This window comes from Coregonus clupeaformis, chromosome 15, assembly GCF_020615455.1.
Source record: "Coregonus clupeaformis isolate EN_2021a chromosome 15, ASM2061545v1, whole genome shotgun sequence".
Classification (NCBI taxonomy): Eukaryota; Metazoa; Chordata; class Actinopteri; order Salmoniformes; family Salmonidae; genus Coregonus; species Coregonus clupeaformis.
Genome location: NC_059206.1, coordinates 18981394 through 18998017, shown reverse-complemented (window position 1 = coordinate 18998017; position 16624 = coordinate 18981394). Strand labels below are relative to the sequence as shown.

The 16624-nt window shown below is 43.2% G+C and overlaps 1 protein-coding gene across 6 annotated transcripts; it reads left to right on the top strand.

Moving 5' to 3' along the window:
- LOC121566543 (tropomyosin alpha-1 chain) lies at nucleotides 1-16258 on the top strand. Of its 6 annotated transcripts, XM_045225032.1 has the most exons (10): nucleotides 4-350; nucleotides 936-1061; nucleotides 4303-4436; nucleotides 5155-5272; nucleotides 5499-5569; nucleotides 5750-5825; nucleotides 6036-6098; nucleotides 6327-6396; nucleotides 8240-8318; nucleotides 8800-9055. In XM_045225032.1, exons 1-10 carry the CDS (start codon nucleotides 237-239, stop codon nucleotides 8801-8803), a joined length of 855 nt encoding a protein of 284 aa, XP_045080967.1. In that variant the 5' UTR covers nucleotides 4-236; the 3' UTR covers nucleotides 8804-9055. The 6 variants fall into 6 exon arrangements, with proteins under 6 accessions (XP_045080971.1, XP_045080968.1, XP_045080967.1 ...); XM_045225036.1 differs by lacking the exons at nucleotides 8240-8318; nucleotides 8800-9055 and adding an exon at nucleotides 15425-16258 and having other exon boundaries at nucleotides 1-350; XM_045225033.1 differs by lacking the exons at nucleotides 8240-8318; nucleotides 8800-9055 and adding an exon at nucleotides 12973-13480 and having other exon boundaries at nucleotides 2-350.
- Nucleotides 16259-16624: the final 366 nt, after the last annotated feature.

Genomic DNA, 16624 nt, shown 5'->3' with positions numbered 1-16624 from the left:
AAAAAAGACAGGACCCCCGGAAGAGAGCAGCTGGCGTCGTTTCCCCAAAAAGCATTTGGTATCCATGGGGATCCAGTAACTCCTCTGCTATAGCACATATTTGACAAGTTACAGTCGGCTCGAGCTTGCACTACAGCTTCAAGTTCAGTGTGGTTCAGACGCGCGGAGCTTCTCAGGGTTTTACTCAAAGTTTGTTTTTTGTCAGTTGGTGAGGCCACCCCAACAACACAGCAGCCATGGACGCCATCAAGAAGAAGATGCAGATGCTTAAGCTAGACAAGGAGAATGCCTTGGACAGAGCTGAGGGAGCTGAGGGAGACAAAAAGGCAGCGGAGGACAAGAGCAAACAGGTCGGCATCCATAGAGAAATCGTGTTCTGTCTTATTGCGCACGGGTGCCATTGGCACTGTGCGTCAAATGTTTGGGCACGGAGTGCTTTGGAGCGTTCTCTCTCTCTCGATATTGATTAAATTAAGTCTCAGATGATGAAGAGTATGAGGATCAGTATTGATTGTTGTATTTAATCGTATTGGGAATATATTTGTTTTTGCGGCGTGACAATGTTTTATTATTGGACTCCAGGAAGGTTTAGAAAACGTTTATTGTTTGGTCGATTAATATCACTGCGTTATGCGTGATATAGCCTTAGATTATATATTTTTTTACCATAAAACATGAATAGCGTAGTCTATTGATTAACGTATGCCACTCTAGTGTTGTGAGTAGATTGAATAAATGAAATGTAAATACTTGTCCAAAGACTAAGACGATATCATGAAGCATTTGTAAGTGTTTGCCTTTTTTCCATAACTCGTGGCTTTTGTTTTCTTCCCTTTTTTGTCTGTTTCTGGCTGTGCGTTCGCGCTCCTGTGTGTGCTTCTTTGCTGCTCATGGCACACCCCAATTGACTGATGATATTATCCACCAACTATCAGCTTGAGGATGACCTGGTAGCGCTGCAGAAGAAGCTGAAGGGAACAGAGGATGAGTTGGACAAGTACTCTGAGTCTCTTAAGGATGCCCAGGAGAAACTTGAACTCGCTGAGAAGAAAGCCACAGATGTAAGTTTGAAGAGGCGCGTTGGCATAAACCTGTCCGAAGTGTTAGTGGGCGTCAGGGGGGCCACAAACAATCTGCTGTCATTGAACCTCAACATACATATACATATAAGTTAAGATTATTTTATTATTTCAGTTCGGAATAGCCTACACAATTGTTTATGGTTAATATCTGCGTCTTCATTAAGCTAAACCATAGGCCTGCCATGCGCAATATTCCACGTGTTCATGGAAACCAAATAAGACTGAGTAGACCAACTGTAGGCCTAACAAATGTGCCTTGTGTGCCACCCTCCTCGAAGATCCAAGCAGAAGGTTAAATTTAGCTGTGTGCTTTATATGGCCAAGTTACAGCTGACAGGTTTAGGCAGTGCAACATATGCACCCCGCAACCTGTTGGGTTAAAATGGGGGCCTGTTTAGAATTTCAGTTAAAAGTTTGGTGGAAGTTTTTGAATATTTTAAATAGCTTTAACTTAGATTTATAGGTGCCATACATTATATATTCACTCGTCAAATGAAAACGTTTACTTCTCCTTTTATTGAGAATGTTGTAGGGGACGCCAATAAATAAACGTTTGTTCTTATAGGAAACATGCATCTAGATATTTTTATTATGTCAGTTTAGAAAGAACACCAAATGATGATGATAGTAATTATAGTAAAAAAATATTTATACAAAATTGTACAAATAAATAAATACTTTAAGTTGCCTATACAGTGAGGGGAAAACAGTATTTGATCCCCTGCTGATTTTGTACGAATGCCCACTGACAAAGAAATGATCAGTCTATAATTTTAATGGTAGGTTTATTTGAACAGTGAGAGACAGAATAACGTTTAAAAAATCCTGAAAAACGCATGTCAAAAATGTTATAAATTGATTTGCATTTTAATTAGGGAAATAAGTATTTGACCCCCCCTCAATGAGAACGGTGAGGAATCAGCCCAGAACTACACGGGAGGATCTTGTCAATGATCTCAAGGCAGCTGGGACCATAGTCACCAAGAAAACAATTGGTAACACACTACGCCGTGAAGGACTGAAATCCTGCAGCGCCCGCAAGGTCCCCCTGCTCAATAAAGCACGTATACAGGGTCGTCTGAAGTTTGCCAATGAACATCTGAAGGATTCCGAGGAGAACTGGGTGAAAGTGTTGTGGTCAGATGAGACCAAAATCGAGCTCTTTGGCATCAACTTAACTCGTCGTGTTTGGAGGAGGAGGAATGCTGCCTATGACCCCAAGAACACCATCCCCACCGTCAAACATGGAGGTGGAAACATTATGCTTTGGGGGTGTTTTTCTCCTAAGGGGACAGGACAACTTCACCGCATCAAAGGGACGATGGACGGGGCCATGTACCGTCAAATCTTGGGTGAGAACCTCCTTCCCTCAGCCAGGGCATTGAAAATGGGTCGTGGATGGGTATTCCAGCATGACAATGACCCAAAACACACGGCCAAGGCAACAAAGGAGTGGCTCAAGAAGAAGGACATTAAAGTCCTGGAGTGGCCTAGCCAGTCTCCAGACCTTAATCCCATAGGAAATCTGTGGAGGGATCTGAAGGTTCGAGTTGCCAAACGTCAGCCTCGAAACCTTAATGACTTGGAGAAGATCTGCAGAGAGGAGTGGAACAAAATCCCTCCTGAGATGTGTGCAAACCTGGTGGCCAACTACAAGAAACGTCTGACCTCTGTGATTGCCAACAAGGGTTTTGCCACCAAGTACTAAGTCATGTTTTGCAGAGGGGTCAAATACTTATTTCCCTCATTAAAATGCAAATCAATTTATAACATTTTTGACATGCGTTGTTCTGGTCTCTCACTGTTCAAATAAACCTACCATTAAAATTATAGACTGATCATGTCTTTGTCAGTGGGCAAACGTACAAAATCAGCAGGGGATCAAATACTTTTTCCCCTCACTGTAGGTCTATCAATATTATGAATTGGGATAATCATGTTACTTTTGGCACCATGTATGAGATATCTTTCAAAATAAAATGAATATCTTTAAAGACATTTTAAATGTTTATTTTAAAACGTTTATTATGGGTTAAATTCCCCCTCAATAATAAATTAACAAGATGCGCAATCACAGCACCACTAGCATGAGCCTGTAAGGGGGGAGGGGCATTATAGGCTAATGGCCAATAAGTCATCATGACATAGTCATATTATCCCACTACGATACAATAAATAAAAACCTATTTAACAGAAGATTTCGGGATATTTTGAGACAATTTTGCGCAATGTGTGAAATGTGTTACTTCCGGTGTCATTTAGCGCACGTCCCAGCCTCCCCAGTAGCTGTAGAAAAAAAACACAGGGACGGGAGCAGATTTTCGCATCCCGGCATCGTTGCGCGTTTCTGGCCCGAGAACCGTTAGAAAAAGGCGTAGGCAATAGAAAATAGGCAGTAAACAAGCGAAATGGCCGGGCTAACGTCGCTGGAAGCTGTAAAAAGGAAAATAAAAACACTACAAGAGCAGGCAGACGGTGCAGAAGAGTCGGCAGAGAGGCTGCAGAAGGAACTGGGTCTGGAGAGGGATGCGAGGGATTCCGTAAGCCCTAGCTAATAATTTAAGACAATTCGTCTGCAGTATGCCTGACGACAGTATTAGTACACATTTGATCAACACGCTTGGTAGAACGATAGACAGAATATGGATGTTTTTACAGTGCAAAAAATATATAAGTTTTGTCTGTCATGTGATACGCGTAAAAGGATGAAGAAATGGGAAAGTGAGAAATGATTTAATGGTAAAACGTGCCAGGCAGGCTCCAAAATAAACACATTAGCCAAGGCTGCTGCAGTTTCAGCATGCTCCAGTCTAGTCGATCATACACTATCATCCTATGCCTCCTGTAGCTACATCTATTTACACAGTAGGCATCTTATTATGTTTATATTGGTCAGTGCCTTTCCAAACATACCAATCAGGCCTATATAAAATGTATAGTTTATAAAATCTTGTTTATATAATGTTATATATAATGCTGGAGTTTAGGATGGAATTACAGCATGGTCTGGGCCCTTATCCCTTTCCCTCACATTTAAATCTTAGTCCCCTATAGTGTTAAGAAACCCCCCACAGAGGTGTCCAAAAGTGACCCCCAACCTCCTCCATTACACTACACATCTCTCCAGATACTGTATCTGGTGTGCATTATGTAAGAAAGTGTGACTGTTTGAGTGTGCAACAGGTTGACATTGTGGTTTCTCCATGTTGTGCTCTCTTAGGCTGAGGCTGATGTAGCTTCCCTGAACAGACGTATCCAGCTGGTTGAGGAGGAGTTGGATCGTGCTCAAGAGCGTCTGGCCACAGCTCTGACGAAGCTGGAGGAGGCTGAGAAGGCTGCTGATGAGAGCGAGAGGTGGGCAGCAGCACTCAGAGACTCAGACTCTGTATCATACAGTACACTCTTAGAAAAAAAGGTGCTATCTAGAACCAAAAAGGGTTATTTGGCTGTCCCCATTGGATAACCCTTTGAAGAACCCCTTTTGGGTTCCAAGTAGAACCCTTTCCACAGAGGGATCTACATGGAACCCAAAATAGTTCTACATGGAACCAAAAAGGGTTTTACCTGGAACCAAAAAGGTCTCTCCAATGGGGACAGCCGCAGAACCCTTTTGGAACAATTATTTCTAAGAGTGTAGACACAGACATCATCAGACCCGTCAGTCTCAGTCTCAAACACAGTCATCAACACCAAACCCATATAGATGACATGCAGACATCAATCCACATGACCACAGTAATATCATTCCACTCTTAAAATTGTTCAGTTAATGATGTGTTATAAAGATTTTGTATAATTTCCGGCAGTAGTTTTAGAGTGCTCCCGAGCAAAAACAGGTCCTTGAAAATTGTGCACAATTGTGTACAACGACATCCATTTCATATGATATGTTGCATCCTGCAAAAAAAACAAAACATCTGCAATTCGTTATGATATAGTATGTTATGAATTCCAATTCGTACAATATGTGACACATTTGTAAGTGCTTAAGATCCCGTTCAATCTCTTCAGACAACTTGCAATGTCCTCCTATTCCTGACATATGTTCCCCCCTGTCTGTTCCTTCATCCAGAGGCATGAAGGTAATTGAAAACAGGGCATCGAAGGATGAAGAGAAGATGGAGCTACAGGAGATCCAGCTGAAGGAGGCCAAGCACATCGCTGAGGAGGCTGACAGGAAATACGAGGAGGTGAGTTTCCTTACATTCCTTAGGCTGCTACTTTATTATATTGGCTACTTCTGAGGTCCTCGTGTGTGTGTGTGTGTGTGTGTGTGTGTGTGTGTGCATGAAAGCGTGCGTGTGTGGGAAACTGACAGCATATAGACCTGTACATAAAACTAAACATAGAACATTTTGATTGCTTGGTGCACCAATGTGGTATACTGATGTGTTGTCCTATTATGGGTGAAAACAGGTCGCCCGTAAGCTGGTCATCATTGAGAGTGATCTGGAACGTACAGAGGAGCGCGCTGAGCTGTCAGAAGGGTAAGAACTTTGGAACCAGCCACAAAATACAGCACAATTTACTGCTTTGGAGACAACCTACTGTTACTCTTTATTATTACGCTTATTACCCTGTTATAACTCCTGTTTCTCCCTCCCGTCGGTCCTCCTCTGGCATTTGTTCCTTCCCCTCTGTTCCTTCAACCATACCTAAAACACCAGCAAATGCTCTGAGCTAGAGGAAGAGTTGAAGACAGTCACAAACAACCTGAAGTCTCTTGAGGCTCAGGCAGAGAAGGTAGGTGTCTGTTTAGACAGGTGTATGTCTTCTCAGGTTGTTGCAGTCAGGGGTTATATCCCCATTGCCTGCTAGTATAGCCATAGAGATAAAGTGAGGTAACTCTATTGAGTAGGCCCACTAATTTCTGCCTGTTATCCATTGAACCAGTTAATGTCGGTAGCGTTGTGATGATGGCTCTCTGACCTGCGCTCCACTATGTCACTACAGTACTCACAGAAGGAGGACAAGTACGAGGAGGAGATCAAGGTTCTCACAGACAAACTAAAGGAGGTGAGTTCCCTTTAGCGTAGCATATTAGCCCCTGTTTCCTATTCACTTTACCAAGTGGGACATTAGCGTTAGCATGTTAGCCACTGGATCTTCGATAAAGTAAGACCATAGAAAGGGTGGAGGACACCAGACATTGTATTATATATCTATATCTATGTTGGAACATATGTTTTGGTGTGATGAGGATGGGAGACATTCATCACATCTTGTCTGCCTCTTGTGCTACAGGCTGAGACCCGTGCTGAGTTCGCTGAGAGGTCCGTGGCCAAGCTTGAGAAGACCATTGATGATCTGGAGGGTATGGACCTTTTCTTTTATTTCATATATTGTGAAGCATTTTCTATGTGAAAATCTGAGGTGTTGTATAGTAAAACAGAACATATGTGACAGACCGGCTCGATTCGGTCTTATGTAGCAAAATTTGAAATAGTGTTTTTTACATTGGATAAATGTGGAGAATCAGGCCTCCTGAGTGGCGCAGCGGTCTAAGGCGTTGCAGTGCTTGCGGCGTCACTACAGATCCGGGTTCGATACCGGGCTGTGTCGCAGCCGGCCGCAACCGGGAGAACCCATGAGGTGACGCACAATTGGCCCAGCGTCGTCCGGGTTAGGGGAGGGTTTGGCCGGCCAGGATGTCCTTATCCCATTGCACTCTAGCAACTACTATGGCGGACCGGGCACATGCACGCTGACACGGTTGTCAGTTGTACAGTGTTTCCTCCGACACATTGGTCTAAGGCACTGCATCGCAGTGCTAGCTGTGCCACTAGAGATCCTGGTTCGAATCTAGGCTCTGTCGTAGCTGGCCGTGACCGGGAGACCCATGGGGCGGCGCACAATTGGCCCAGCGTCGTCCAGGGTAGGGGAGGGAATGGCCGGCAGGGATGTAGCTCAGTTGGTAGAGCATGGCGTTTGCAACGCCAGGGTTGTGGGTTCAATTCCCACGGGGGGCCAGTATGAAAAAATAAATAATAATAATGTATGCACTCACTAACTGTAAGTCGCTCTGGATAAGAGTGTCTGCTAAATGACAAAAATATAAAAATGTAAAAATGTGCAGCTGGCTTCCGGGTTAAGCGAGCAGTGTGTCAAGAAGCAATGCGGCTTGGCAGGATTGTGTTTCGGAGGACGCATGGCTCTCGACCTTCGCCTCTCCCGAGTCTGTACGGGAGTTGCAGCGATGGGACAAGACTGTAACTACCAATTTTGGATAAAAAGAAACAGAATAGAGCTAAGCACAGGCAAAACCCTAGAGGAAAACCTGGTTCAGTCTGCTTTCCAACAGACACTGGGAGACAAATTCACCTTTCAGCAGGACAATAACCTAAAACACAAGGCCAAATATACACTGGAATTACTTACCAAGATGACATTTAATGTTCCTGAGTGGCCTAGTTACAGTTTTGACTTAAATCGGCTTGAAAATCTATGGCAAGACTGGAAAATGGCTGTCTAGCAATGATCAACAACCAAGACAAGAGCTTGAAGAATTTTTAAAAGAGTAATGTGCAAATATTGTCAAGTCTAACCTTTCATCACCTCCTCTGTGTTGTCATCAGATACTGTATCTACATTCTGCACAGTCAGCTCTGTGCTGGGCAGACTAGGCCAGTGCCATGGCTGACACACAGTCAGTGTTTGTTAGGCTAGTGCAGGCCAGGGAAAGACATTTCTCATGCTGCTGTTGGTGTGACTGTGTTACTGTAGCTGTGGAAAGACAAAGCATTCACGATGGAGCTCTATATCATTTGGGTGGAGACCATGTTGTCATTTCCTTCTGGAAAAGAAAGCAGCTACACACTATGTCACTCCGATGTAATATATGTCTTAATTAGATACAAACATTTCGACAGCAAGGTGCCTTCATCAGGGTTTCAGTTAGTAATTTCCTGCTTGGTCTAAACAATCTAACAGGGCATTAGTGGCCTGTGCACATCCTATTTTTACCCTATTATTTTTTGGTTTGACATTGTATTTTATTTCGTTCAGTTCTGTTCTCGGACAATCCTTTGTTTTTTCCTACCTTTTCACCTCCTTTCTTTGCTCTGTCTATCATCTGTTGCTGTCCCCACCCTTCATTATCACCCCATCGATGTCTTCTCTTCCACTCCTCTCCTCCTCCTCCACTCCACCCATAATAGATGAGTTGTATGCACAGAAACTGAAGTACAAGGCCATCAGCGAGGAACTGGACCACGCCCTCAACGACATGACCTCCATGTAATCTATCACCTGCTTGTGTCTGCTTGTGTGTTGTGCATAGGCCCCACCCACTCACCATTTTACTGCTACTCCCTCTAGTAGCATATGTTTTGTCTGTTTCATCTGTTTGGATTTTTCCGCTCACATTTTAGTTTCAGTGCCTACTAATACCAACTCACTTTACGCTTCTGCCATGCAACAGCAAATAGCTCTTGCCTTTGTAGTTTGCTAGTGCCTTTTTAGTTAGATTCTATATAGTTTTCTCAACCTAACACGCATTGTACAATTAAAGTTGTACAATCACAATCCCTTTTTGTAAGCTTTTAGAAACATCTAAATTGACCCCCCAGAATAGTGTACCTCTCAACCCTTTTTGAGTACCTGGCTCTGCTTTCTCTTCTGTATGCTGTGGTTTCCATCCTGCATGTCATATCAGTCACCTGCCTTTCTATTATTTGTCCCTCCAACACGTTATGTTTCTCCCCTCATTCTTTTCCAGTTAAATTGTTTACATCATCTCACAACCATCACAGACGCCACCCGCTGGTTGAGAGGCCTCTCTCTACTACAACTATATGGCAGTATCGCCCAACATCCTGTCCCCTATGTCTCCACGTCTCTTCTTTACCACAGCACCGCCGTGCGTTGGGCCTCTGCTGCCGCTGCCGTCCTATAGACCATCTTTTGTACAGAACCCTGACTCATTTGGCTTTCTGTAAAATAAACTTTCCATCCATCCATGTCAGCCATCCTTACCCTTCTACTCTGTAGTTCTTAATTTCATTTCCTGTCTTTAAATGTTTCTCTGTGTTTAATTTATTATTGAGCAGCTTTGAATAAAACCGAAAGCTCCTCTTCACAAACCTATGTTTTTTTGTTTTTGATTAGACTTTGGTTGGCATTATGGTACTATGGTAGTAGTATTAGCTAAAAATGTGCTTACATTTGGACAAAAGCACATCCACAGAGCTTCTTCTTAAAAAAAAAGTATCAAAATGTTTGTTGACAGGGATAGACAAGAAATTAAGAGGGAGAGTGATAGATAAATATATTGTGTAGAAGTGCAGTGGGACAGGGATTTGACCCCACTCAGGCAGTGGATTGTAGAAGTCCAGAGGGCGGCGGCCATAACCTATCGAACAACCTCAGGCATGCTTTCAACTTCTTTAACCAGTTGAGTTCAATTACATGGATTGATCTGAAACAGAAAATTGACCTGTTTCAGGATCCTCAGCATTCCCTGCTTCAAGAAAATTCAGAACGGAAAAACACAGTAGTCCCGAGGTCACACTTAGCTTAATGTTCAAAGCCAAAAATATAATTGTGACTTGTGTAACATTGGGGATATTCTGTAAACATATAATTCAGTCATTTCACAGTCACACCATCTCCACATTGAGGTGAGGGAGCCGTTTCTTTTTTTTTGGGGGGGTGGGGGGGGGTGGGGGGTAGATCAGCTTAATATTGCAGATAGATTGTAACTTCCATCAATGTAATTGTCTGCATCACTTCCAATCCCCCATGTTTTTATGTATATTGTGATGTCACGAGAGGCTACACAGCTTTCAGCGGGATTGCTCAAGTAGTGCAAGGAGACCAGGTTCAACCAAAACAAGGATTTTATTAACGGTCTTGGGAAACTAACGAAAGTATAACACAATACTGTTCTCTGGTGGCTCTTAAGGGTTAACAGTTCAGGGATGTCTCTTCCACATCCAAAATCATAACTCTCCCTCGCTCAAATAACTTTTCCCCAGTCTTACTGTCTTCCACGTTGCAGCGAGTGGCCAACCCAGCAAAACGTCCTTCCAAATGTCCCACACGTATTTCCACAGGTGCATATATCCAAAGGTGAGTATTTCCCAAAGGTAAGTATCTCCAAATCCTTATATTCCTCATGGAAGTGGACGTGCAGCACTCTTGTCCTCCAGAGAGCCCAGGTTGGAGACTGTGTCTCTTCCCTTCAACAAACCTTCAGCTCATCAGCTCCTGATTGGTTTCAGCTGCGTGGGAAGATTGGCCATAGAGGGTTGGAGTTCCCGACCATACCAGCAGATGGAGCCATAGCTGTCTGGGTTTGCAGCCATCTCAGGGGGGATGTAACGTCCCTCCAGGACACAGCCTCTCGTGACATCACACATCCCCCTCCTCGGGACCGACGTCCTCGTCGGGGTAAAGGCAGCGAAGAAGGCATCACGCCGGGAGAGGGCGTCCGCATTGCCGTGGTGCTTGCCAGCCCTGTGGACAACAGAAAAGTTAAACGGTTGCAAGCTCAAAAACCATCTGGTTACTCTACTGTTTGATTCCTTGTTCTTGGCCATCCACTGCAGAGGGGCGTGATCAGATACCACCATGAAACGTCGGCCCAGGAGATAGAACCGAAGGGACTCCAGGGCCCAGACTACAGCCAGACATTCTTTCTCCACCGTTGAATAGTTCTTCTCTCTTGGAAGTAACTTTCTGCTTAGGTAGAGAATGGGATGTTCTTCACCGTCATGTGCCTGGGTGAGGACAGCACCCAGACCCACCTCCGAAGCATCCGCTTGGGAACTAGTACGATGGGACTTGCCCAGGCACTGTGGGACTCTTCGATTACTCCCAACTCCCGCATCTTCCTTACCTCCTTCTGTATAACCACTTTACGAGCCTCTGGCACGCGGTACGGGCGCTGGTTTACCGTTCAGGGATGTCTCTTCCACATCCAAAATCATAACTCTCCCTCGCTCAAATAACTTTTCCCCAGTCTTACTGTCTTCCACGTTGCAGCGAGTGGCCAACCCAGCAAAACGTCCTTCCAAATGTCCCACACGTATTTCCACAGGTGCATATATCCAAAGGTGAGTATTTCCCAAAGGTAAGTATCTCCAAATCCTTATATTCCTCATGGAAGTGGACGTGCAGCACTCTTGTCCTCCAGAGAGCCCAGGTTGGAGACTGTGTCTCTTCCCTTCAACAAACCTTCAGCTCATCAGCTCCTGATTGGTTTCAGCTGCGTGGGAAGATTGGCCATAGAGGGTTGGAGTTCCCGACCATACCAGCAGATGGAGCCATAGCTGTCTGGGTTTGCAGCCATCTCAGGGGATGTAACGTCCCTCCAGGACACAGCCTCTCGTGACATCACAATATATATATATATATATATATATATATATATATATATATATATATATATATATGTGGGGAGAACAAGTATTTGATACACTGCCGATTTTGCAGGTTTTCCTACTTACAAAGCATGTAGAGGTCTGTAATTTTTATCATAGGTACACTTCAACTGTGTGAGACGGAATCTAAAACAAAAATCCAGAAAATCACATTGTATGATTTTTAAGTAATTAATTTGCATTTTATTGCATGACATAAGTATTTGATCACCTACCAACCAGTAAGAATTCCGGCTCTCACAGACCTGTTAGTTTTTCTTTAAGAAGCCCTCCTGTTCTCCACTCATTACCTGTATTAACTGCACCTGTTTGAACTCGTTACCTGTATAAAAGACACCTGTCCACACACTCAATCAAACAGACTCCAACCTCTCCACAATGGCCAAGACCAGAGAGCTGTGTAAGGACATCAGGGATACAATTGTAGACCTGCACAAGGCTGGGATGGGCTACAGGACAATAGGCAAGCAGCTTGGTGAGAAGGCAACAACTGTTGGCGCAATTATTAGAAAATGGAAGAAGTTCAAGATGACGGTCAATCACCCTCGGTCTGGGGCTCCATGCAAGATCTCACCTCGTGGGGCATCAATGATCATGAGGAAGGTGAGGGATCAGCCCAGAACTACATGGCAGGACCTGGTCAATGACCTGAAGAGAGCTGGGACCACAGTCTCAAAGAAAACCATTAGTAACACACTACGCAGTCATGGATTAAAATTCTGCAGCGCACGCAAGGTCCCCCTGCTCAAGCCAGCGCATGTCCAGGCCCGTCTGAAGTTTGCCAATGACCATCTGGATGATCCAGAGGAGGAATGGGAGAAGGTCATGTGGTCTGATGAGACAAAAATAGAGCTTTTTGGTCTAAACTCCACTCGCCGTGTTTGGAGGAAGAAGAAGGATGAGTACAACCCAAAGAACACCATCGCAACCGTGAAGCATGGAGGTGGAAACATCATTCTTTGGGGATGCTTTTCTGCAAAGGGGACAGGACGACTGCACCGTATTGAGGGGAGGATGGATGGGGCCATGTATCGCGAGATCTTGGCCAACAACCTCCTTCCCTCAGTAAGAGCATTGAAGATGGGTCGTGGCTGGGTCTTCCAGCATGACAACGACCCGAAACACACAGCCAGGGCAACTAAGGAGTGGCTCCGTAAGAAGCATCTCAAGGTCCTGGAGTGGCCTAGCCAGTCTCCAAACCTGAACCCAATAGAAAATCCCTGTACTTATTTCCCTCATTAAAATGCAAATCAATTTATAACATTTTTGACATGCGTTTTTCTGGATTTTTTTGTTGTTATTCTGTCTCTCACTGTTTAAATAAACCTACCATTAAAATTATAGACTGATCATTTCTTTGTCAGTGGGCAAACCTACAAAATCAGCAAAGGATCAAATACTTTTTTCCCTCACTGTAGAATGACACAAGTCTCTATCTTTCTGTCCTAACACACTTTCTTCTCTCTATTCTTTTCTATTTTCTCTTAACCTGCTTTCTGACTGCAAAGACCCTCTGTACCGGCAGCTTGAGAAAAACCGCCTTCTTTCCAATGAACTGAGAGTGGTGTTAAATCAGGATTAAACTATTACTGGATGTGTTGTGAATTTAGCACTGTGCTCAATAAATTAAAAAAACAAGGCGCTCTTCCTTTGTGGTGCAAAATTTAAATGCTTTTATTGTCTTGGCATGTCATTGGCCATAGACATTTGTCTGATGCTGTGATGGAAATATAGGCTAATGTGTGTCTCTGACACAAACCTAAGAGTTAGGCAAAGACCAAAATAAATAAATACTGGATAATATTTATCAGGAAGAAATAATTGGACTGTAGTTAATGCGGAGCATCAGAGAAATTAAATGCATGTTCACATAATGAAATGCATGCTCACATTGCAGGTAAAGAGGGCAGGTTTCACAGACTTACAGATGGATTTAAGAGTAGGCCTATTTTAGTTTAGTTAACCAACATCTGGAGTTGTTATTTAATAAACAGCAATTCGATTTAGATAACATAAACTGGATCACTGTCTATACAGTGGGGGAAAAAATTATTTAGTCAGCCACCAATTGTGCAAGTTCTCCCACTTAAAAAGATGAGAGAGGCCTGTAATTTTCATCATAGGTACACGTCAACTATGACAGACAAATTGAGAAAAAAAATCCATTGTAGGATTTTTAATGAATTTATTTGCAAATTATGGTGGAAAATAAGTATTTGGTCACCTACAAACAAGCAAGATTTCTGGCTCTCACAGACCTGTAACTTCTTCTTTAAGAGGCTCCTCTGTCCTCCACTCGTTACCTGTATTAATGGCACCTGTTTGAACTTGTTATCAGTATAAAAGACACCTGTCCACAACCTCAAACAGTCACACTCCAAACTCCACTATGGCCAAGACCAAAGAGCTGTCAAAGGACACCAGAAACAACATTGTAGACCTGCACCAGGCTGGGAAGACTGAATCTGCAATAGGTAAGCAGCTTGGTTTGAAGAAATCAACTGTGGGAGCAATTATTAGGAAATGGAAGACATACAAGACCACTGATAATCTCCCTCGATCTGGGGCTCCACGCAAGATCTCACCCCGTGGGGTCAAAATGATCACAAGAACGGTGAGCAAAAATCCCAGAACCACACGGGGGGACCTAGTGAATGACCTGCAGAGAGCTGGGACCAAAGTAACAAAGCCTACCATCAGTAACACACTACGCCGCCAGGGACTCAAATCCTGCAGTGCCAGATGTGTCCCCCTGCTTAAGCCAGTACATGTCCAGGCCCGTCTGAAGTTTGCTAGAGTGCATTTGGATGATCCAGAAGAGGATTGGGAGAATGTCATATGGTCAGATGAAACCAAAATATAACTTTTTGGTAAAAACTCAACTCGGTCGTGTTTGGAGGACAAAGAATGCTGAGTTACATCCAAAGAACACCATACCTACTGTGACGCATGGGGGTGGAAACATCATGGTTTGGGGCTGTTTTTCTGCAAAGGGACCAGGACGACTGATCCGTGTAAAGGAAAGAATGAATGGGGCCATGTATCGTGAGATTTTGAGTGAAAACCTCCTTCCATCAGCAAGGGCATTGAAGATGAAACGTGGCTGGGTCTTTCAGCATGACAATGATCCCAAACACACCGCCCGGGCAACGAAGGAGTGGCTTCGTAAGTAGCATTTCAAGGTCCTGGAGTGGCCTAGCCAGTCTCCAGATCTCAACCCCATAGAAAATATTTGGAGGGAGTTGAAAGTCTGTGTTGCCCAGCGACAGCCCCAAAACATCACTGCTCTAGAGGAGATCTGCATGGAGGAATGGGCCAAAATACCAGCAACAGTGTGTGAAAACCTTGTGAAGACTTACAGAAAACGTTTGACCTGTGTCATTGCCAACACAGGGTATATAACAAAGTGTTGAGAAACTTTTGTTATTGACCAAATACTTATTTTCCACCATCATTTGCAAATAAATTCATTAAAAATCCTACAATGGGATTTTCAGGATTTTTTTTTCTCGTTTTGTCTGTCATAGTTGACGTGTACCTATGATGAAAATTACAGGCCTCTCTCATCTTTTTAAGTGGGAGAACTTGCACAATTGGTGGCTGACTAAATACTTATTTTCCCCACTGTAAGTCTATGACTGAAAGATTGTCCATTGTACAGGAGTAATTCTGGGCATAATCTGGGTCTGTGAAACTGACCCACAATGTATGATAAGGCTTGATATGAGTGTGCATTATTACAATATCTACTGATTGTGGTTGACTAAGGATATACACAGGGACCACCTTTTACCTTTTTAGCTATAACAATCTTCATTCAATATTATTGGGTCTGTGAAACTCTTGGTTAATTAAGTCATTTCATTGTGGTCAAATGTTATAAATGGTCTGCAGGCTTCCTTTTTATGTTACACACATAGTGATGAATTTAACATGTTTCATGGTACTGTATATTGACAGACAAACTCTATCAGGCTAATGATGAGAACTTTGGCATGAGTCAAATGTTGGATCAGACACTCATGGACCTCAATATAATGTAACAACATGGTCCATCATCACACAAACCTGCACTACTCACCTGCTCTGACCTGGTCCAGCATCACACCATGATCACACCAACACTTACCTGCCGTTGCCATGGAGGGCCCCTCCCTGCCCTCTTTGTGGAAATCTCTGGGGCTTGACTGTTTTCTCAGCTCTCAGAAGGGCTGAGAAAACAAACACAATGGACTTGAACTGGATGTTAGCTAGAAAACAAAGCAGACATAATATGGCTGAGCTGTCACTTGACTCAAATACCATTTATTTTTGCATGTTAAAGTGAGATTTAGTTGACAAAATGTGCACTTGATTTATTAAAGCTATAATAATGGACAGGATCACTGTTGACTAATTAAGCCATAACCGAAGCCAAGGTTTAAAACGGGTACTTTTTTATTCTGCTTTTGTAACTTGTTCTTGAGTTATTTATTGTCCATGTTTCTTTATGTACATTCTTCATATGTATGTTCTGGTGCCTCAGTGATATACAGTACTTATATTTAAAAGAAAGTAAGCATGTGCAATATGTACACTGACATAATGTTTAGCGAGGAGGAAGGTACAGTGTGTTCATTTAATCTCAAATAGATCAACCTAGATCATTTCATGTCCAATGTCATCGCTGCGGGAATGTTTTTTTGTCAAATAGCATACATGTTTGATTTGATGGTGTCTCTTGTTCATTTTATTATGTGAATGTAATATACCATGCAAAAGTAATACATAAATAAAAACCCACAAACATGCTGACATCTGTAATCTGTGCTATTATTTTACAGTGATTACACTTGTAGATAAGGGGTACAGTCAGAATCACAGTACACTCTCCACTAAGTCAACTGTGATTTTGTTGAAATGTATGTGACTTCTAAATGCCCTTTAGAAAGATCTGGAAGCAGGTGTAGAGTGTGAAGACTACACTCTAGTGTTGGTGTGATGCTGCTGCACCATGATCATTATCTCGCTCTCTTAGGCTGCCTTTACACAGGCAACCCATTTCTGACCTTTTTCCACTAATTGGTCTTTTGGCCAATTAGATCAGCTCTTTTGCCCAAAAAATCAGAAATGGGCTGCGTGTGTAAACACAGGCTAATACTACTTTCAATGCATATAATC